The sequence below is a fragment of the Cheilinus undulatus genome, linkage group 19 (genome assembly GCF_018320785.1).
Source record: "Cheilinus undulatus linkage group 19, ASM1832078v1, whole genome shotgun sequence".
NCBI lineage: Eukaryota > Metazoa > Chordata > Actinopteri > Labriformes > Labridae > Cheilinus > Cheilinus undulatus.
The window spans coordinates 18,075,762-18,098,568 of record NC_054883.1 but is presented as its reverse complement, the minus strand read 5'-3'; the positions used below and the strand labels follow the sequence as shown (position 1 = coordinate 18,098,568).

The 22,807-nt window shown below is 39.3% G+C and overlaps 1 protein-coding gene across 1 annotated transcript in view; it reads right to left on the bottom strand.

Moving 5' to 3' along the window:
• Positions 1-22,270, bottom strand: part of tgfbr1b (transforming growth factor, beta receptor 1 b) — a 113,627-nt gene extending 91,357 nt beyond the window's left edge. Inside the window, exon 1 of the mRNA XM_041813940.1 lies at positions 22,195-22,270. Coding sequence (XP_041669874.1) covers positions 22,195-22,258 — 64 coding nt within the window. The 5' untranslated portion in view covers positions 22,259-22,270. The remainder of the gene's footprint in view (positions 1-22,194) is intronic.
• Between the last annotated feature and the right edge of the window lie 537 nt (positions 22,271-22,807).

Here is a 22,807-nt window from a genome sequence, read left to right as displayed (position 1 = left end):
TTCAAGAGGCTGAGGATAATTGAAAAAAAAAAAACAGTTAGATGATCTGGTTTCTTAATTACTCATTGATTGGTGGAACAATCATTCCTGCTGCAGCCTGGAGACTTTGAAAGATGAGCAGGGTTCAAGGGAAAAGAGTGTTTTGAAATTTGATCAATACTAAAGATTTTTTAATATTTTTGCCAGTCCTTTACAGTTATCAAAATAGTGTGCTAAATTACTGTTATGCCTCCTTAGTGTGTTATTTTTGTGGTATTCCCTGTTATGTGAAGATATTTTACAAGCTAGAGTGTTCTCAAAAGACCTGCTGTAGGAAGGTTTTCATCCTGTTATTAGTCCTCATTATTCGAGTGTCTGACAAATAGGCCAACATCTTTTCCTCATGGGATCTCATGCATTCTTTATTCCCCCATTTGGCCCACATAGAACCAGCCAAAACAAACCTGGCCCCAAAAGCAGACCTTGACTTTAAGGGCATGTATTAATTATGTTTTATCCTCGAGAGCCAGGGGTGAGGGAGAGTAAAACTGCAGGGGTTTACTCGCAATAGTCTCAAATCAGATCAGAGTACAAAAAAACAGAATAATATGTAGAGATAGAATTATTACAATTTCAATGGAGCAAAAACTGCACATTTGAAGAATGTAGAGAAACATTCTCTCTGGAGGTAGACAAGGTGTCTGTGTCAATCTGTGTCAGGAACAAAGCCCTTTTTAAGCACTATAAATAAAGAGCCCAGGTTTGACGTGGGGCGCTTTGAATGAGAATCAAAATGTTCAGAGAGTTGCTTGCAGGGATGAGGAGCAGTGCTGTTATTTCAAACGGCCATCCTGAATTAAACAACAGTCGCGTCTGAACTGTCACCCAGCTCACATCACAGCAACCAGGACATCTCTGAACTTGACAAACCTTCAGAGGTACTCATCCCCTGTAAATGAAACTGCTGTCAATTAAAGTCTTAGCCACAGCGGACAAACAAGACAGACTATTTGATTTCTAAATTAAATAACAAAGCAAAGTAACAAAACTTAAGCCACTTCTCTCCAAATACTACTTACACTTAGGAGAGCATTAGGGCTAAGTGATTAAGCTTATTCTCACTGTTATTTCAATATCGAATGGTCATGAAAAAAAGCCATGGCATCTGTCAGTATGCAACACTTGACTGACCAAATGAAGCCGTGGATGCACGGGCCAGTCAGATGACACTCCAACTTGCAAATACACGCAGAACTTGGATAGAACTTGGTTGTGACAGAGATGTTAGCTAGATTCAGGAGAGACAGTGTATTACAAACAGAGGTACTGTGTTAAACACGACGATTAGTCGTGGCTACTTCCAGAGGAAACAAACACCTGCAACACAACTACAAAGATCTACATGAAACCCTTAAGTTTATTTAATTTATTTGATTTAAGACCCATTAAAATTCCCTTTTTGACATTTGTGGTATACATGCAGACATTGTGCAACTGGCTGTTAATCAAAGTGCCTTTGTGACATTTGGTACATGTGGGTTTGACAAAGAATGACTTTGTTTTGTCATTTCTTTATAGAAAATATTCAAACTATATCATTTCTCATCAGACAAAAAAAAATGTGCTTTTTGGTCCATAGTGCCCAACCACATGACAGAGCTGTTGTCATTCATCTGTAATAGTGCTGCACAATTATCTAATAACAATCACAACCACAAGGTAAGGCTGTGTCATAACATAATCTCTTAAAAGGCTACATATTTTTTTGTATAAAGTAGTACTTGAAAGGCCTCAAGTTCACAACATTGCCATAATTGCACTGTAGCAGTAGCCTTTGTTTCAAAAAGTAAACTTCAGGTTTTGTATACTAAATAATATTTCTCTTTTTTCCACGATAACCTAACAGACTCGTAATACTTTTACTTATTGGACACAGAGAACACAAAAGCATTAAGAGTAGCTACAGGATGCAGACACTCAAGGTGCATTTCCACTAAGCTGTCCAGTTTGGCTCAGTTGGGCACAATTTGGCACAGTAAACTATGATGTTGCTTGCATTTCCTCGGCCAATGTCCATCCAGCTTTGCTCACAACGATGGGAATTGGGGCTCTTTTTACAGATCGGGGTGATTTGGCTCAGCTCAGTAATAAGAGCTGCACAACAGCTCTTCATTTGCTACCTTTTCAGCTTTTAATGTCTATGAAACACAAATTTTTAATTTTTCAACCAGTCAAATTTATTTAAAGAAAATGTCCCAGTTTGGACCTCACACAAACAAAATTTCACAAAACAGAGAAACAATTGAAAACAACCATACTTTAAAGAGCTTCAGAGACTTTTGCAGGGTTTTTCCTGGCTCAAATTGATGCAGAGGTGGTACCATTCTGATCATGTGTACTGGTGTATGCTCCCCCGGGAGAAAATTTAGTACATTATAAAGGTAAAAGGTAATAACATCAATCTAGTACACTTTGACAGTGGACTTACAAGGCTAAATCTATTAAAATGTTTTTATCTTTATACAGTTAGTGCTTTAACTTTGAACAGTTTCCTGGTTTGACCTGATAAAGGTTTTAATGATACCAGTTTTGTGCAGAAAAAAAGCTGTTATTAACATCAAAAAGCTTGTTTTGGTCTTTCTTTAATGGATGTTCAATTTTATGTCCATAATAAAACACTGACTGACTCATTGTCCACTTGAAGAGGTCAGATGACCTGCATGACCATCTCTCCTTTCAACTGAAACTCATTTCCTTCAGTCCGTCACACCTTTTCTTTCATTTTACTTTTCTCTTATCTATGCTGGGATTGTTTTTAAGTTTAAGTTTATTAACATCTATCATAATAAATTATCTAAAATATTTTGTGAGTAATATAGATGATATGTAATGTAATTTCTGGGTTACATTCACATTCTACAATGATCAACATTCTGTTTATTCCTCTTTGCTTAATATATATTTTTGATAAATAAAATCAATGGAAGAGAGAATAATACTGCTACTGGGTGCAGGAGGAGGCAAGACGAGTTTATGTTACTTTAATTTTGTGGAAAACACCAATAAAATAGATGACATTAATTAAGCTATGATTACAACAATCAACCTCAGTGATAAAGGTTTTTTTTTGTAATTAATAGACACAGACAAAAACTTAAAATATTACCTTTATTATTGCAACGAGGAATATGATCATTAAAAGGAATGATCATTTTTGTGACTTTTTCACATAAAGGTTAGTTTTTCTAAAAAACAACAGTCCGTTTGTCCTTGTTACGCTTAACACAGACTCATCTCAGTGTCAGTAACTGTCAATGACAATTTTTAAGGAAAGTAAACCTGTTTCATCTTAAATCTTTATCAGGAGTTCAGACCAAGAAAATTCATTGACAATGGCCAGTCAATCTGGAATCAGCACCACTCTGGTTCAGTAACTACAAGGACACAAAACTGTTTAAAGAGAATGGAATTTTATAAATTAAGCCACATAATTTTGTTCTGCAAGTACACAAGATTGATGCATTAAACTTTAAAATATACAAAATTTCAGTTATTTATTTTAAAAATATCCAATTATTTACAGCACAAACTGAGGCAGGGGGTGGAATACCTGTCCATTAACTGTAATCGAGGAAAAAGGTTCAATTAATCGTGATTATGATTTTTGCCATAATCGCCCAGCCCTACGTCAGAGCTTTGAGAGCTGGAGGCGGCACGAAATTTGCTGGAGGCAGCTGCCTCATAATCTAATATGCAGGAAAAACCCTTTCTCTGGGAGAAAATTTTCTTGCCCAGGTGCAGTTCATAACCAACTGAAAAGGGCACTGTGACCCCATCATGGATTCCCAACCCAGCAGTTTAGAACCACTGTATTAAAAAACAAAAATTCAAAAAAAGAGGAAACCTCCTGCTCTTTGCATAACAAAGCCGGCTCTTAGAAACAGCTTGATCACAAACAACACATCTAACTTTTCGTCTTGTCCTGAGTTGTCATTTAAATCCAGCCATTACTACACAAGCTTTATTTGATAGATAGCAAACCACCATGACATAATTATGAAAACATGAAGGAGATAAGCTGTCCAGCTCAGTGCACAACATGCGTTTTAGTTTTGTCCATCATTACCACCACCAAACAACAGGTAAAGATTCTACTAACTACACAATCAACTGTTTGAGTCTGGCTCCACCATTTAGGGTCTGATAGGTATAGATCTGTTTGGTTTATTTCACAGCTTTAGACACTGGAGACGCAGGGAAATGTGTACCATATTACAGCAAGCTGAACCAGACCACCTGGTGGAAAGAAACTGTTTAACTAGCTGCACGGCAGCAAGGTCACAAAGTCAGAGCTGTGTCATCTGCGACTTTTTCTGTGATCGCCCATCAATATTACTGAGTATGCAGCACAGCTGGTGTCATTTATCTGGATTTTTGTGCATTTATGTTAATTTTGTCAAACAAATGACAACCATTTAATAATAATTATTCATATGCACAACAGTCCCACTTATTAACTGGTGCTGGCTAAACAGCTTTACTCTGAATAAAGATGTCAATAAAAACAACATGGTAACAAAGATGAATCTAATCCTTTCTTCACAAAATAGCCAGGACCTTTATTACCTTTATCAATGGGTTATATCCAATATTGACTCTGCATGAAGATCATGACAAAAACAGAAAACTGTCTTCAAATAACTGAGGGGAGAGTGTAGCACTCGTCTTCCCTGAATACCCTGCACCTCCCCTCAGGCACGCCATTATCTGCTCTACAAGCAACACCTTGGCGAATGTGCAGTCACATCAACACATCACACCTCTCTCCTCACTCAAGTCGTGCGCTGAATTAATTACTTTTATCACCATGGTAACCTCAGTCTCAGTAAGGAGATTGGTTCTCCTCAACGACAGTACTCTTAAAAAGCCTACCGTTATGTTTTTAATTTCACCTTGTATTATAACACTCGTGAGGTTTGCTAGAATGGTGGCTGACAGATTTCCTGTTTGTTTACGACATTTTAAAATTCCTTTTGTGGCATCAAGGGGAAAAAAAAATCAATAAAAGGTAAAAGCATGCCCTGTGAAGCTTTATGTGCCAACAGAGACGTAAAAAAAAATAAACAAGACAGCCAATACATTCAAATACAACACAGGTATTCAAGTAATCTTCTGTGAACCGGCAGCAGAACTCTTCAAATACAGATCGATCCTGCTACAAGCAGAGGTCCTTGCAAATCATCTCAACAACTACGAAAAAACAAGAGTAGAGACAAACAACCTGTCCAGCCAACAAGGCTTTTACCAGGAACATACTTGATTGGCTGAGACAATACTGAAGGACGTTTATTTGTATTGCTTGTATTTCACTTCTTTTTCTTGACTATCCTTGATTTTCAAGATTTTTTGATTGCAAGTCTACTGAGTATTTGCAAGTGTGTCACTGAAGTAAACATGTGCTGTTGAGCCATTTCCAATGACAGCATTTTTGTGGAAAAAAAAAAGATAGAGTATAAAAGATATTTAAAATAGGTGACCCTTGTGTTACACACAGTACCAACGTTCACATATTTTCCATTTGTTTCCTTTTACTTTTTAATTAACCAATCCTTCTAGTATAACAACTTAATTTCCCCACAAAGACAACATTGTTTTGTTTCTGCATTTAGAACTTGAGGTGGCTGTTTCCACCATATTTCAACACATGTGAAAGTGTTTTTACAGAGAACACTGTCCTCCAAGGGCAGCGTTTGATGTGTTTGTTGTTTGCAATAGCAATTGTGGCAATATTCTGATTTGGTGGTGGCTGCAGTGTATTGTTTGCAACCAGTAAAAAAAAAATCTAAATGTCGGTACTTTTTCTGTATGTTTTACTCAAAACAGTGTGGTAGCAGAATTTCCTGGTGTTCAGTACCAATGATTAGTCAAATATGGCTCTGGTGCAGGTGACCAGTAGAGTGTTAAGCAGGCTGGGAGAGTTAAAAAGTTTTTAACAGATCTTTGCTAATCTGTAGCACATTGCTATCACCTCCGCCCTGCAGCAGACAGCATGACTGGCCAATTGGAAAATTTAAGCTCCAAAATAGCAAATGTATTGCACTAAATTTAATCGACGTCTCATTTGTAATCTTTTAAAATGGTTAAATAGCTGTACAGCTTACAATAGGGCTACTAGCATATATCATTCTGTCCCAGAGTGAACAATTCTGTATACACCGACCGTTTTCTTCTTCCTTGAGGACTGTCCTTTCATAATTAAAGTTACATAGTTTTTACAAATCACAGTGTTGCTTGTAAATGTGCACCAGTATGCACACAACACAGCCATCTCTACAAACTGGGAAAGGTACCACCCCCTACACCCACTTCAAGCCTGCACATATTACACCTTGTTTATGTCTCACATTACTTTGGTAACATAAAAGTGAAATCAAAAATACACATGACCGTCCATATGTCGCCCTGCCCCCACTCTGTTCCTTAGATCTTTGTGTGCCTGTGAGTGCTGATTCCCCCTTATTCAGTAAGACCTTTCAGCTCCCAAAGTCATTTCCATAGGTCATGGCCCCACCCACCCTATCCCCCCGTTCACCCACCCAGCTCCATTATGGCCAGCTCTTTGTCCATACCAGATGTGCTCGCTGATATGTGTGTTGGGCAAAGGGGCCCGCTGCCCCAGACCCGGATGAACCTCCCCCTCTCACAAACACACAGCAGACCAGAAAGGCTGCTAACTACACAGCTGAACTGATTGTCTTTACAGGTCCAAGCTGGACCCATAGTTCTGTGGCTTAGTGTAAAACACAAATACAAACCACCAATCTTAACCAGGAGCAAACTCAGTCTATTACCAGCTTTGGATAAGAAACGGAAGCTAGCAGAGTAGACATATCTTAAAAATTCCTGAAGGAAAAGTAGAGCAACGTGCTATATTTTCAATACTATCTTTAGACTATGAAATGACAGAACGGCACACAGGAATATAAGATGACAGGATCTAATGTTGGCCGTTTTCCTTATAGTAGTACAACAAAAGATGAATAAATTCAGTGACGAAATACGGAGAAAGTAATTGTGACACCATCAGCGATGATTTTTAACCCCTGCAGACGACAGCATCTTCTGCAACTTGACCTTATAAAAACACTGTGTGCACGGAAACCTGCCTGCCCTATCCCAGAAGATGAATAAAGCTTAGGCAGCTTTTTTGTTCCCACAAAACAAAGAGGAAGGTATGGAGGGACATACAGAAAAGAATGGGAGGGGACAAGGCAGTACATCTGTCTGAGCCACTGGTCTTATAAATATGCAGCAGCTTGATCTAAAGGTTAGACAGCCTGCACCCTGGCAGCTGCTCCGTCCCAGACACAGTGTTTATCACATACAATGCACACAGCCTTTTTACATCCAAACACAGTTCAAGGAAAAGTCCGACAAATAATCATAACCATTATCACCGTCCAAATGTCCTCTTCCTCCTCACTGTTTCCTACACAAATGTACTTCACTAAACAGCCAGTCTCATCTTATGAGCCAGCCGGTCAGACAGGGCAAGGCTGTCTCTGTTGTTAAAAATAAGTCTCTGCTTCAATCAGAGTCAAGTCTACTCCAGTAGAAAGGATAGACAATTCATTATAGCACTGTGAAGAGGAAAGGGTCAAAGGTGAGTTGTACCTGGGGTGATCCATGGGGAAAGAAATGGCTGTTGTGAAATATGCCACCCTCTTGCCTGCCAGTTGTTTTATTTACATGCAGACAAAACAACTTGGATATCGGCGCCCCACAACCTGCAGACTTCTGGCTAAGAGCTTGCCTGATTTAGCATTTCTTTGGTGAGACTCCTTTTGTTTGTACTGAATGTTTTTATTATTTTTTCCCAGGTCAGAGGCACTACCCAGGTGCCTGGTTTGAAAGCAATAGTGGTGCGAGCCAGAACTGACATGCAAGGCATCTGCATACAGCAGAACATGCAGTCAGTCCGAAATGTGCGCAAAACATGCTACTCTGAGACAAAAATAGTTTACAATAAAATATGGCTTAATGGGGAGATCTCTCAACAAGTCTGTAGTAACAGTCATTTTTATCAATGCTGCCTGTGTCCTTATACATGTTTTATTCGCATAGCTTTTGTTAGCCATATTAGTGGCTTGCACTCAGGCTTGACAAATGCTAACGGCTCATTGGAGCCATCTTCTGCTACGAAATAGGATATTTTCAGCCAACAGTTTTATCTTTTTATTTAGTACTAGCAGGCTAATCGTCTCTGTCCTGTTATCATCATAAACAAAACAATGAACCGGTGCTTAGAGGGTTAATGTTAGGTTGGACAGCCACATCGAGAACTCCTACCCATCCCTTGTGCCTTGCTCCAACACGCAGTCGACATTATCAGTGACAGTTGCTATCAGCATGTACACAAAAAAATCAATTTATTGTGTATTAAAATGTATGCAAACATATTAACCCAACTTCACTAGCACACTGTGATGATTGTGGTACAATTTACTCTTACATTTAAAAACCTAAATCAAACCCAAACTGGACTAGGTTTATTCTGCATGCAGGCTTCGATCCAGAAGACTACCACCATAAATATAAACTTTGAACAAAAAGTAAGGAAATTTGTGTTTGGTACATTATTTCTTTGTTGTAACAATGCTTCTTGGCAATAAATCTTGTACTGTTGGAAAGCCTGTTTATTATCCTTTTAAATGATGCCACATTTGTAAGGAACATGCATTTGTGGGATGAGCAGCAGAGCTGAGTATGTAGGTTGAGCCCATGAAAAATGTGCCATATCTTCTCTGCCAATGCCAAACAGCTTATTCTGCTGTTGCTATTGACTCTTGTTTTGAGCTTCTGGTACCCCCAGGTGCTGCCCATCAGGTGCCTGATGGGCAGCACCTGTAAGCATGGGCCCTGCTACAGTGGTCAGTAGATGTGTGCTTTAAGAATCGGCATGCCACATTTGACTGATCTGGATAGGGCCCGTCGGTTGGGCAACTTCAAGCTGGTGTTCAGCAAAACCAAGTTGCCCAATTGTTTGGTGTGAACCCTAGTACCATCTCCAAACTGAAGGCCAAGTTCCATATAACGGGTAATGTCAAAGACAGGCCGCGAAGTGGGTGTCCCAAGAAGACGACACCCCAAGAATACTGTTTTCTCACCCTGTCAGCAAGAACTCTCACCTCCAAGATGACAACGTCCACCCCCACAGAGCGGGGTTTATCAGAGACTACCTCCAGAATTTGGGAGTGGAGAGGACGGAATGGCCTGCCAGCAGTCCTGACCTCAACCCCATTGAACACTTGTGGGATCAGCTTGGGCGTGCTGTTCATGCCAGTGACCAACACAACCACATTGGCTGACTTGCGACAAACACTGGTTGAAGAATGGGATGCCATCCCAAAGCAGTGTGTGACCAGGCTGGTGACCAGCATGAGGAGGAGGCACCAGGCTGTTGTGGCTGTGTATGGTGCTTCCACACACTACTGCGGCTCCTGTTTGTTAAATTGTTAAATTATCAATATGTCTTGTTTCTTCAAACTTCAATCATCCAACCCACCAAACACCAAGCGAGAGTCAATGGCAGAATAAGATGTTCGGCATTGGCAGAGAAGATTTGGCACATTTTTCATGGGCCCAACCTACATACTCAGCTCTGCTGCTCATCCCACAAATGCACGACCCTTACAAATGTGGCACCATTTAAAAGGATAATAAACAGGCTTTCCAACGGTATAAGATTTATTGCCAAGAAGTATTGTTACAACAAAGAAATAATGTACCAAACACAAATTTCCTTACTTTTTGTCCTATTTTATAATACAGCAGAGGTCATAGTGTCGTCTCCTTGAATAACACCATAAGCTACGGAGAAAGTGAGCAGTGTATTTGTACCATGCATGTTCTCCATGCATTTCCAGCGACATCACAATGTGGATGTTGAATCACAACCTCATGTTGCTGTTCTTCAGAGTAGATCACTCTAAATTCAATGATAATGACAATATGATTGGGGAGTATTTGCAGAAAGAATTTGTTCTTAGCTGTGATTTTTTTTTAATTATCATGCTTTTCTTATTTTTAAAAACACATTAGATGCTATAACACAGCCTCTGAAGGTTTCTTTGTTTATTCTTTGCTGCCAACTTCTTCTTCCTGCTTTCAGTTGGGTTTTTAAACAGTCATCTGGTGTTACAGTTGGAGGGTTACACTGACAGACAAACATATTGCTCTGTTTCAATCTGTGCTCACTGTGAAAGGGTGTTTTTTTTTCTCCTGAATGCTCTTTAAGCAAAAGTTATTCCAACAAAAAACTTTGCTTCTCTTTCATGTCTGGCAGGACACAGTGAATTTGAAGTTGAGATTATAAATACCAATCCTATAAATATTTGATACTTAGACTCTTCACAAATCCTGCTATACCCTTTTAAACAAACTGGTGTTCCCTTCTCATTCTACACCTATGGTCTAAGTTGGACAGTCCCAACAGCAGGGCAGTCCGAGATAAATAACTACATCACTTCCAAGGCAAGCAGCTACACATACACACATTCAGAGAGAGAACCCTCCTGTGTTGAACAGGGACAGTGGAAAAGGTGGGGGTGGAAGTTAATGGAGGCCAGAGAGGCCGTGCTGTTTGAAGCAGCTGACTCACGGTTCAGACTCAACTGGCTGGCTGTCTGGTTGGCTCCTACGTTCAAAAACATGCCTGGTTATTATAACAGGCAGTAATGCTGCTCAGCACCTGCCTTCCTCTTCTCCAAAAACAAAACTGAGGAGTCTCACTATGTATTTGATGTTCATTTTACTTTTATGAGTGGTTTTAGGGATGTTCCGAAGCAAATTTGCAGGTAAACGATGTCAAGTTGGTTTGCTGAGCATGCATTAGAGCTAGCACTGCCGGCCTTCAATCCTCATTGTGGTTTATATCCTCATGCCTCTGCTGAATGTGGTAACACCTTGCTTAGGTCAAGTGGTTATACTTGTCAGCAAGCTGGGTCACAGTTTAGACTGAGGACCAGGATTGCAGACCTTAACTGATAAAAAAATTATTTAGGTTTTACAGGCTATCAATCATGATGCACAAAACAGAGGTATCTGACTTCAATCATTCAGCTGGCTAATCTTATACATTCCTACTTCAAATGTACTGTGACACAAGATCTCAGAACATGAAGTAATTAGGTTATTACATTAGTCAATTATTATGAAGCATGCGGTGCAAGAACTTATGACTCTACGCATTAAAGAAAACGTCCATCAGCTGAAAAGTATAGAGTTAAGGCAAATTACGACAACACTGCTTTCATCAGTCTTTCAGGATAACCACCATGTCAACCTATGATAGGGAGTTCCATTAAAATGGATTTAAACTGGTGCTAATAACACCTGGGAAGGATTTTTAATATGACTGTTATACAGTCATGGACGAAAGTATTGGCACCCCTGGAATGTTTCCCAAAAAATACACAATTTCTCCCAGAAATTGTTGCAATTACAAATGTTTGTAATTGCAACAGTTTGTAACAAATGCATGTAAACACATGTTTATTTCCAGATATTAAGTTGAGGGTGCCAACAATTCTGTCTGGCCCATTTTTTCAGTTTTGAGTAAAATTATGTCAATTTTGGCTCTTCTGCTTTTTGTGTTGTTCCAATGCACATAAATAATATAAACACATGTATACCAAAAACATTTGTAATTGCTACAACTTCTGGGAGAAATGTTTTTTTTCTGAAAAAATTCCAGGGGTGCCAATACTTTCGTCCATGACTATATTTATATGTGAAGTTGTTGCTGATATGTTCAAAAGGTTCAAATGTGCTGTATTCTAAAATAAAGAAAATAATCCATAGTTGATTATTTTGCCTCACAGGGCCTGGACATTTTCTTGAGAGGTTTGTTCATGTACAATGATCAGCCCCTCTGCTCTGCTAGGCTTCATTGACTTAATGATTTTCGCTCTACCTTCAAAACAGACAATCCTGTTTGCAAATCCTGTCCGACAAAGATTTTGCTGGATAAGATCTGTTTGCCCCAGGCTACACCATTTTGTAACTCTCATTCATAGAATGAAAAAAAGTGATTAAGCACCAGTAGCTAGTTTACATCCCAGATGTCAGAAATATTACTGAATGTCTGTCAAAAGACGAAAGGTAAAAATTAGCTTCTTCACAGAATGGTCAGAGCTCTAAAAACAAATACATAGATCATTACTGAGCCTTTGGTTAAGCAGTGATTTGTGAAGCAAAAAAGAGCTACAATGTACAAAGTCAACTTACCAAAAATAAACTTCACTTCTTAAGTTAAAAAAGTTCACTAAAACAGCCTGACATCTGCATTTGCAGGGTTGACATTAAACCTAATGTTCAAGATCAGTGGCCCAGAAAAACTACTTTATCTTCTCCAAACCCAACCTGCTTGTTCCCATATGTCAGCATTCATTGGCAGATTCAGCAAGAGACAAAACTTTAGCTGCATCATTTTCCTCTCTAACATGACACGCCAGATAGACTGTCTTATGTTTTGTGGCATGGGATAAACTTAAAATCCAACTGACAAAAACTCAAAGACAACATTTGTGAAGGGGAGAACTTTTCAAAAAGAATTTAAAAACCACTCTAACTTATTATTTTTTTAAAGTAAGTCAGCATTAATGTTTTTACATTTTATGTAGACAGGCCATGTGGGCACTCACCCATACACTGTAAGTGTGTTTCTGTCCAATAACAAATAATCCACTGTTGCTCGGTGGAAGTTAACCTCTTTAAACCTAACAGTTTCTATTCATTGTCATTTGGACTTAAATTTGATTATGGTGTAATCAAGGGAAAGACATTTAGCTCTTAACACAGCTGTCACAGCAAGCCTTTCCTCATCTGAACTTTACAACATTGCACATGTGTACTGCCCAAGAGAAACACATATATAAACAATACATTTATGAACTATAACAAAACGGTGATGGCATGATATCTTGTTCTTTTATCAGCGATACAGAACACTGCCTGTGTTCTAGGTAGCAGGGATAAGCAATCATTTTTGAACATTTAAATAGTCTTAAAAAAAAAATTCTCAGGTAATCTCAATTTAAAACCATATTTTCCCATTGCTATACTGGCACATGGTTGTAGTTCAGTACTACCAACAGATGAAGCCCATATCCTGACTGAAAGCTGTTTGCTAACCACCTTTAAAAAGGAAGAAGAAAGCAACAAAGTCCAATGATACAAATGAGGTGTTCAGAAACTAACTTTACTTTAGTAAATGATCTATTTTACCTATGATTGTCAGAGGAAATAGACTGATTGAAATAGAAGTTAAAATTAGCACAAATATTTCCATTATGTGTTAAGTAGGGCTGAACATTTTTGGAAAATAATCTAATTGAAATTTTTCCCCCCAATATTGCAATTTGATACGCGATTATTCCTTAACTTTCTTTTATTCCTAAACTAGGGCTGAACAATTAATTAAAAATATCATATTCTGATGATTTTGGCCCGTATTGCAAATTGGATATGAAATGTTGCATCGAGGAGGTTTTGTCATTCTCATATTTAATTAAAAAAAAAGGACAAGAATGAAGAAGGTAGGATTTTTTGTTGACTATTCTAAAAATTGGCACTCTAATGATTAAATGATATGTCATGCATGTCATCTCTCCTGCAAAAAAAAAAAAAGTTTAAAACTGCTATTTTAACACAAATTTTAGGTCAAAGAAATATTGCACCTTCAGCGATTTGAAAACTGCAGCAGGCCATATTGCGATTTAATCTACTTTTCTATTAATTGTCCTGCCCTAGTATCAAGCTAACAAACTTGGATGTACATCACAGTCCATCTCTTACAGCGTACTCACGATAGGCAATTCATATAATTTCCAAGCCTGATTGTTCCTGTAAGTCCAGCCTGTTCGGCCAGTGTGAGTGCGCTGGACAGTGCTCAAGCACAATACACTTCCATGGCCATGGAACAGATGGGAGAAGTGTGCCTGTGCAGAAGAAGAATAAGAAGTAGAAGGCGCAACATTCTTCGTCTCTGCTTTTAAGCAAATCTTCTACATTGGCAGATAAGATGTTTGGCTGCTGCAGGTGTGGGTGAGTACATAGAATAAATGGGGGTGAGCATTTGGAAGCGTTTTGGACAGCCCCAGGGTCTTCTGGGCTTTAGAATCTTAAAAAGTGACAGGTTATTATTTGAAGAAAATTCAAAGAATACATTTCTTAATAATATGCACATCCCTATCAGGTAGCACATAAATACATACATACCAATATTCTAGGTTCAATGTAGCCTCAGTTTAAAGCTTGACTTTTAGAACTTAACTGAAAGCTTAGCTTAACTGTTGCTAAGTTAAACTGTTAACAAACAGGTTTAGTTTGTACTGTCCTCTAGGTGACAAATTAAGGTGTAAAGTGAGACTGGCGATGCAAAATACTGATTACAGTTATATTAATAACAAAGGATAAAAGTTTAGTATGAATGTTTGAAATTTAATCTCAATAGTAAAAATAGTAAGACAAAAACTGAAATGGAACTGTATAGAAAAGGAATGGTTCTTGTGGAGCATTTACACAAATGAAGGTGACAGGGTTTCTCATTAACTGACCTCTCGTAGCCCTGTCACAGCAGAAACTCTGCAATAATCAGCAAACTAAAGTAGAGCAGTAGGCAAACAGTACCCCGTGGCTCAGCCCTGCAACAAAAATATTGTTGCTGGCCATTAAACAAATGGCCCATGGTTCCATCTAATTGCTGAGCTCTGCTGTAGTGCACATAAATGCATCACAAATACACCATGACAATCGGTTCAACAGTGAAAAGAAGGCACATGTACTCCGTAGCCCAAACAGAAATACAGAAACTGACTCCTTTTCTGCCTTGAAGCGATCTTGTCATTAGAGAGGCCGTTTGAAAAACATAGGAACATCAGAAAAGCATCACATAACTACATGATGTCATTCTGTGAAAGTCCCTGTATTTTTTGGTAGAGATAAACATGATCAGGATGAGTAAAAATGAGAGCCCTGGCTTCACAGAGAAGGTTTGGGCGGAGGCTTCATGTTTAAGATGCAGCTCTGTTTTCTGACACAGAGCCAAGTCTGGGGGAAAATGGCCCCGACGTTTTTTACCTGCTTGTTCACCTCTGTGTTTAATTAAAGCTTGTCATTCAAACAGGAAAAAAAAAACAGTCAGGTTGGAATGGATATGTGTTGCATTCTGTACTGATGGCAGACAATGAATGTCAGCATTTTTAAGAGACAGAATGGTTACCTAATGCATACAAATTCAAGAGATGTAACATTATTCGGGCTGAAATGATTCCTCGAATTATCTGAGTGATTTGATTAAAAAATCCTACAAGCAAATTATCTGCTTCGCTTCACTCATGTATCCATATACGCCCATGCTGTAGCCTGGACATCAGGTCGTGTGTTGCACGGCATGTTGTGTTTTGTACGGACAGCTATTTGTGTGGCACAATGCACTTGTTTCGCTGCTACTATATCCTAACATGCATGATGCGAGGCATGAAAACCAGGAGGGAGGAGAAGATAATGCAGTGAAGTTTACAGGCACGCGTCCAGCATTTTTACACAGCCACTGGCCGTGGCTCCATGGCAGATATGGCACTATGCCTGCACCGGTGAAGCTACGCAGATCTACGAATATAAGCGCTGCCTGCATGACTCTCTGGTGTGAGACAGCGCTCATTTTCTGTCGGCAGACTTCAGGGAACTTCATAAACTTCTCTGATTGACCCGACAGTTTCACAGAACACCGTCGGGCTTCACAATTCAAGTCCTGTTTTGGTGCTTTCCCTCTCTCTGTCTCTTTCTCTTCTGCGTGCATTATACATTATACCTTTAATTATAAATTATTTAAAATTCAGCGCACTGATGTCTTGATTGCAGCATATTTTTCAAAAAGTTTCAGCTTCCTTAATCATTTGATAAGACTTATATTGTTAATGAACTGACACCAATTAAACAGAAACACGCTATTGCCACAGACAGTGACTGAGACTAAACAGGTTTAAAGTTCATCATCATATAGTCAGGATTCAACAGGTCATAGAAGCAGCATTATCCCTTAAAATTAGTTCTCCATGTCAGTGAATGGTCTTAAAAGGTCATATTTTTATGGTGGATGAACTCACAAACAAAAATGTGCAAAAATTAAAAGCGAACACCCTTTGAAAAAAATAGACTATATTCCTGTAATCTAAAGGTTTACCTTTCAGACATCATCAGACCACTCTGTGAATGATGGGACTTTATTCTTGCTATAAAGTGAAATATTAGATTTATGCATAAAGTAGAGGATTTTAAAATCATTAAGTGTTCCTTAACTTAAATGACAAATTGGAAAATAAAAATAAACTACAACAGAAGAAATAAAGTGTCAGCACCAAACATTTTGAATCAGCAGCTGAATATACCTGATGCATGCATAAAACTGATTTGACACAATATATAAACATTGGTAACTGATATCTGTTAATTACCCATAATTTGGGCAGTGGTGGATTTATGTAGACAGGGCTGATAACCGCAAATACTAATGTTAAACTGATACACTGGCACATCCCTATACATTACAACAATCATTTAATGTTGATAATCTTGTTTTTATGATCATGGAACACCAAATTGGAACTGAAATTAAAACTTGTTTGTTCATCACTACCATCTAGAAGTAGTATTGAATAATCTCATTAATGTTGGTATTGATGGCTTTCTGACTGACATTCTTGGCATTAATGTTGATTGTAGCAGTGGTAGTGTTTGATTTTGTTTTGAACCATACAGTAGTTTATGATAGTAGTAAAGAAGTGGACTAATAAAAGTCCTTAGAGAAAACAAATGGCAGCTTGAAAAGCCAAATACATTTTTGGCAGGAATTATTGAGGAACCAGCATTAATTAATGACAATCACAGATCTGCTGAAAATAATAGGTTTAGACAAACAGAAAATATCTTTAATGCTGTGTTCTAAAGACTACAGATATGGCTGGATCTAAACGCTTTGCAGCCCGTAAGCTGTGCAGTTGCTCTCTCCTTACGTGGCAAACTAGTCCAAATTAATCATAAAATTCTGATGAATATTCAAAGAGACGAGTAGCTTGCTTGTGTAGTCTTGGCTGAAGCTGACCCCTCTGATGCATCACTTCAGTGCAAACGTCTGTGTGATATACAGGAGTAATATAGAGCAGTACAGTCTGTCAACAGGAATCTCCAGCATTTCAACAGCAAGACTTGAGGGAAACGTACATTCTTCTACAATACCAGCACCCAAATTTGGGTCCAGTAGAACTTCCTCATTTCTTTTATATTTGTAACTAAAAAAACACAGCTGATCAGGAGAAACTATAATTATTGCCTGCTAAAAAAAAGTCTTCATTCTCTTTCCCATCTAAGATGAAAAAGCATAACTTTCAGCAGTAGAGCAGAGTAGATTCCCTGGCCTTCCCGTGATGAAGAGCAGAGTGGGGGGCCGGTCATTAACGCATTGGTGCCTTTGAATCCGATGGTCACTGGCATGGCTACAACCTCTCAAATTAGTTGTGGTTCCTTGAGCCAGGACAACGGGCGTCCAGGGTCACCCGCATGCCTGGCATTCCTCTACTGCTTGTACTGACAGCGGCAGCACAGAGCACCTAGAAAAACAACGCTTCACAAGCATTTCGTAGAAACACACAACAGACATAAAATATGGCCCCCAGCTGCTGGGGAGGGGGGCAAAGATACAGTGTGGATAAAAGCAAGAGCAAAATATCGACTCACAGCAGCCTCTGTGAATTTTTTACAGCATCAGTATCTAGACAAAACTACCACAATGCATCTGGTAGCACCTACAGAATAGAGGAAGCAGGGCTCCGACTGTGGCCTTGATGAAAAATCCCATGATATTACTTCCTGATTTTCAGCTGTTTCTCTACAGAAGCAAACATTCTCTTTTTGAACTTCACTCTAGCCGCGCAACGCTTTTGGCTTTTGCAATTTCAGTGTATGATTACAACCCTGGAGCCTTGAATGAATTTCACTGAACCTGTCACACATTTTAGACTTTCAACAAGTGGCCATAATCCTCGAAGGACACCTTTCAGCAGTTCTAACCCACTTTGGTGCAAGTAGAAAATGGCACAGGTAAGCACCAGGGATGTCCACCTTTTTTTGCTGCCAATACAATACTGATTGTCTATGAGTGAGATCTATAGGGCTGTAATGGTATTTGTATTCATCCCAAAATAATAAGGTTCAGAAGTCAAGGTTGGGTGCATGTAGTCACATGCTAAATACGTTTGAATGGAGAATAAAAGCAAACACCCACAGCCTGCACATGGTATCTACATCCAATTGCTGTCTGCTAGTCACCAGTAAACAACAAACGAAGGCGAATCTGGCAAAACAAAACACACAAAGAATAAAAGTTACACGCAGTAGGAACTAGAAAGACAATAAGGCAGAACTACAAGCCCCCAGCTTCTCATCCCTCTCTTCAACTTCTTCGTGCCATTTTACAAACGTCTTTGGATGTGAAGTCAGAAAAAGTCAAAGATAATACCGATGTTAATACATGTTATATGCTGATAAACAGTAGTAGTAGAGACCCTAGCTTTAATGGTATACTAAAACATGCTTATGCCTCATTACAACGTCCCAACCCTGGTTCCTTTCCTGTGAACAATTACACCCCTTCCGATCTTGATCTGACAAAAGCTTTTTGACTGAAAAATCGACCATGAGAATGGAAGCGGTCAGCCCTAGTCAAATCTACTTCTTATTACATATTTTTATGAAAATCATCTGATAATGATTGTTTCTCAGCCTGTGCACCTCTGGCATGCATGCTTCAAAACTAGCACAGCTCCGACTCCAATACCAGTATCAGAAATAAGTCAGATACTGCTGAAAACGTGAGTTATGTTATCATCAGTGAGTACATGTGTTTATGCAACGACAGTTTTGTTTAAATGCCTTCCGGACAAGCTTTGTAGCTTTGTATTGTGTCTTTACGGAAACATGTATGTATTATTCTGTCCTTTTTATGTGTTGTTTTGTATTGTTTTTATATATTCTCTAGACCTAGAGTCTGTAATAAAGTTTTTAATTGATTTGATTTTTACTTAATTTTTCTTCTTAAAGCTGGCTGTTGTGGCATGATTGCTGTTTTGTTGAATATCTATAAACTGCCTACACACCAGTGTCTCAGTGTCTCTTTATTAAGACATTTCGATGACATGACACGATGAAATATCTGGATATTACTCCCTTAGTTTGTATTAATGCAATAATTTCTTTCAGATGCTGGCTACATCAACATGGTAGGTAGTATGCACATGTAATTATAAGAAAAATATTAACAAAAAGCTTCTTAGTTGTCTCAAAGGACTTTGGTAGAACAAGGCCAACCTCAATATCCAGATAAGAAGGGTGCAATACAAATAATTTATTGAAGCAACGAGAACAGAGGCATGCACCTGTGGTATAAGCGTGTAGCAATGGAAACTGCACAGTGCAGCATTTCCAAAACAAATACAAAAGAACAACACTGGTGACACTGCATTTATTTGAATTAGAATATAGTTTGAAGAAATTGAGGTTTAAATCATATTCAATTGCTCCCAGCCAGCCCCAGTATCAACCCTGGGGTAATAAGAGACGTGATAACATCCTGAACCATCAGGGACAGTCAGGATTGATTCAGTCTCCCTCAACAGTGGCTTGCATTGGACTGAGAGTGCTGACACAACACTCATCCTTTATACGAGCCACTCCAGCTAAATGTGGCCGGTTTACTTACTATGCCTGGAGGGGGGCATTGGGAAAGACTGAGAGCAGACAAATGCAACTAGAAGGTGGGAGGACCGAGGGGCTGCAAAGGAGAAATGAGTGACAGAGCATGAGGATGGATCCTGTTAGGCATGAGTATGACTGAGGCTGCAGGGCTGAGGAGAGTAATAGTGACACCACCTAATTTAGCCCACTGCCTGCACTGGGATGTGCACGGCGTGAGTAGTGCAATGCTGCATGTGAATACTGCTAGGAGCAAGTGTGTGTGAGCTGCAGGGGTGTGGTCGTGAACACAGCACAGGCAACGTGATATGTAAAGGTGTATGTGAAGGTGTCCTCCGGTTTAAAAATACCCATCTTTTATGATTGTGCATAAAATCTGATGCACAAGCTTGGTACTGAAGCTTAAATAAGCACAAGAGCAGTGATTCTTTATTCTAATCCGTGCGGCAGATTATCTGCATCTAAAATATTGGTTTCTTTTCTGATGTTAATGGTGCATCTCTGGCCGTGGACTCACGCCATGACAATCCTATTGCCGGACAAAGAAAGCTGAATTCCCACCCTTCTTGTGTGTCCTTTGAGACAACATATCAATTTACTAACCAGTCAGCATGTGAGGGAGCCATGGGGGTATATGAGGACACGGTTGAGCTTTTGGCATGACTGGGTTCTGCTGAGATCTTTATGTATGCTGTTTGAAGAGCATGCTCCTCCACTCATAATCAGGCTCCCTCTCCCTCTCCCTCTCTCCACACAAAGGAATGTCACACAAAGGAAACGCGTTGAGTATTCGAGTCAACGGGGAAAAAACACTATCGGCTGTGTGCATCAGCGAGAAAAAACCTCTTCCTTTGAAATGTGCTGACTACTGAAACAAAGAATAACAGTTTCGTAGCAAATTGGTAACACAAATCCCAGCGTAAGAAGAGCAGGCATGCATCGCAACAGCCGCGTTGACTAGTCCATCAGCGCCTTTCTCTAATGAGGAGCTATAAATGCCGAACCCAATTCACAAATGTTGCGAGGGTAATCCCATACTGCTTATCAGTAACCGTAAACACCCCATTAGACGTGACTCTGGGTCCCTCGGAAGACCCTTGTTTAATCGGCATGAATAAAAACACTGAGTGAGTCTTCTTTAAACACTTCAGCTGCAGTCTGCCTCCACTGCAGTTACACATACTGAACCAAAACTATCACTACAAGGTTAATTTCCGAATATATCTGTGGTAATATCATACGCTGTTGAAAGAAAATGCTCGGTCAGTTGCTACGCAAGTTTTATATTAACTTCAATGTGAAGAAATAGCATTAAACTGCTGCATTTTAAACCACGTTTGGCGTATGCGGGCGCGGTGCACTCAGTTGAACTGGGAGGATGAAGTGCTGTGGAAATTGTTTCCCATCATTTGACAGCAAGCTACGGGACAAACTCCCTCGATGCTACATGTCTGTGCTAGTAATACACATATCACGACGAACTAAAACAAAAATGTTATTTCCAGTCAAAAATGACGTTTTTATGTAGAACAACTGAAAATGTCGAAACTCTTCACACCGCTATCGGATGCAGCTAAGAGCTAGCAAGCTAACGTGATAGAAGTAGCGAGCAGTTAACAGATAGAGTACTAGGAGCGTTTAAAAATGTGTTATTAAACTAGTTGGAAGTTTTAGTACCTGACTAAAACAATTATTATAGATTTCAGAGAGAAAATGACATGGGAAAGAAAGTTGAAACACTTCACAACTGACACTTGCTAGTCCACTATTTGGACTCAACTGTTTCCCAAAACATTTTCGAGTCAGACGTCCCTGTCATATCTGAGATAGGAAAAAAATGACATGCGGGGCAAACCAGAGATAACGGTCACCTGAAAAACACTCAGTCATGAGGCTAAATAAACTTTCAAGAGTTCAACTCACACTTAACGTCCCTCACAAAACTCCGAGGGGACATGCTGCAACCACAAAGTAAATGAACAACCAGTGCTTGACAAAAAGCAAACATCCCCTCAGTGATGCTGCCAACTTTGTATTTGCGAAACTGAGGAGTGTTCCTCCGGACGGACTCCACTGCTCTTTGTTGGCAAAGCTGAATCCAGAGACCAAAACCCGACCGAGGAAAGGCCAGCTTTGATCCTGAGCTATAGCCGTCGGCCCTTTTAAGTCCGGTGTGACTTTTAGCTGCCTGCTCCTTTTTCTCCCAGACAATAAACATTCCTCAGACAGGCAGCAGCAGGCTGGCCACCGACCCTGCGCCATCTTAGTTAGACACACTCTGCTTCTTCAGGCTTCTTGAACAAAGAGCTTTTCCAGCGGAACTGTCAGGAAGCGGGGGTTCAACTTGCGAGAAACACACGAGAAACAGAAAAAACTAGTCCATATAGTCCTTTTCGGGGCACTTACCGTTATTTTCTTGTATCCTTGTCCAGAACAGGAGGACGAGCAGAAGGCATGGTGTTGCATCCATCGTGGCTACGGACCAGACTGGCAGCCGACTGCTAACTTCTCCAAGCTATGAGAAAGGGAGATGCTAATTGGCTAATGGAGTCACAAGTCCCGCCTCTCGAGCGCTTCCTCAGGTGATGGGTGATGCTGATTGGTGTAGAAAGCTGCCATGTCCCATCTCACTGGAGCAACTCTATCACTGCTGTAAACAAACACTGTTGCTATTCACTACAGTGATAAATTACATTTATCAGTCTGAGCTTACTTTTCTTCTATAATGAAAAAAATAGTGACAATATTAATTACGTTATTTTGGTTAAAGTTTGGTTTTAAAAATAAAACTTAAAGAAGCAAAATCTGAGGACAAACTCATAACTAATCAGTGTTAATTTTGCCAGTTATTTTGAATTTTCCTTAGTCTTTAAATTAATTTTTGATTTTTAGTCACAGTGTGGTTATTCTTAACCTATTACTCTAATTTAAGATAATAAAAACTGAATACCAATTTAATCCAGTTTTAGTAAATTCCTTACATTTTAGTCATTGCTTTTAGTCACGCTGATTTTTCTTT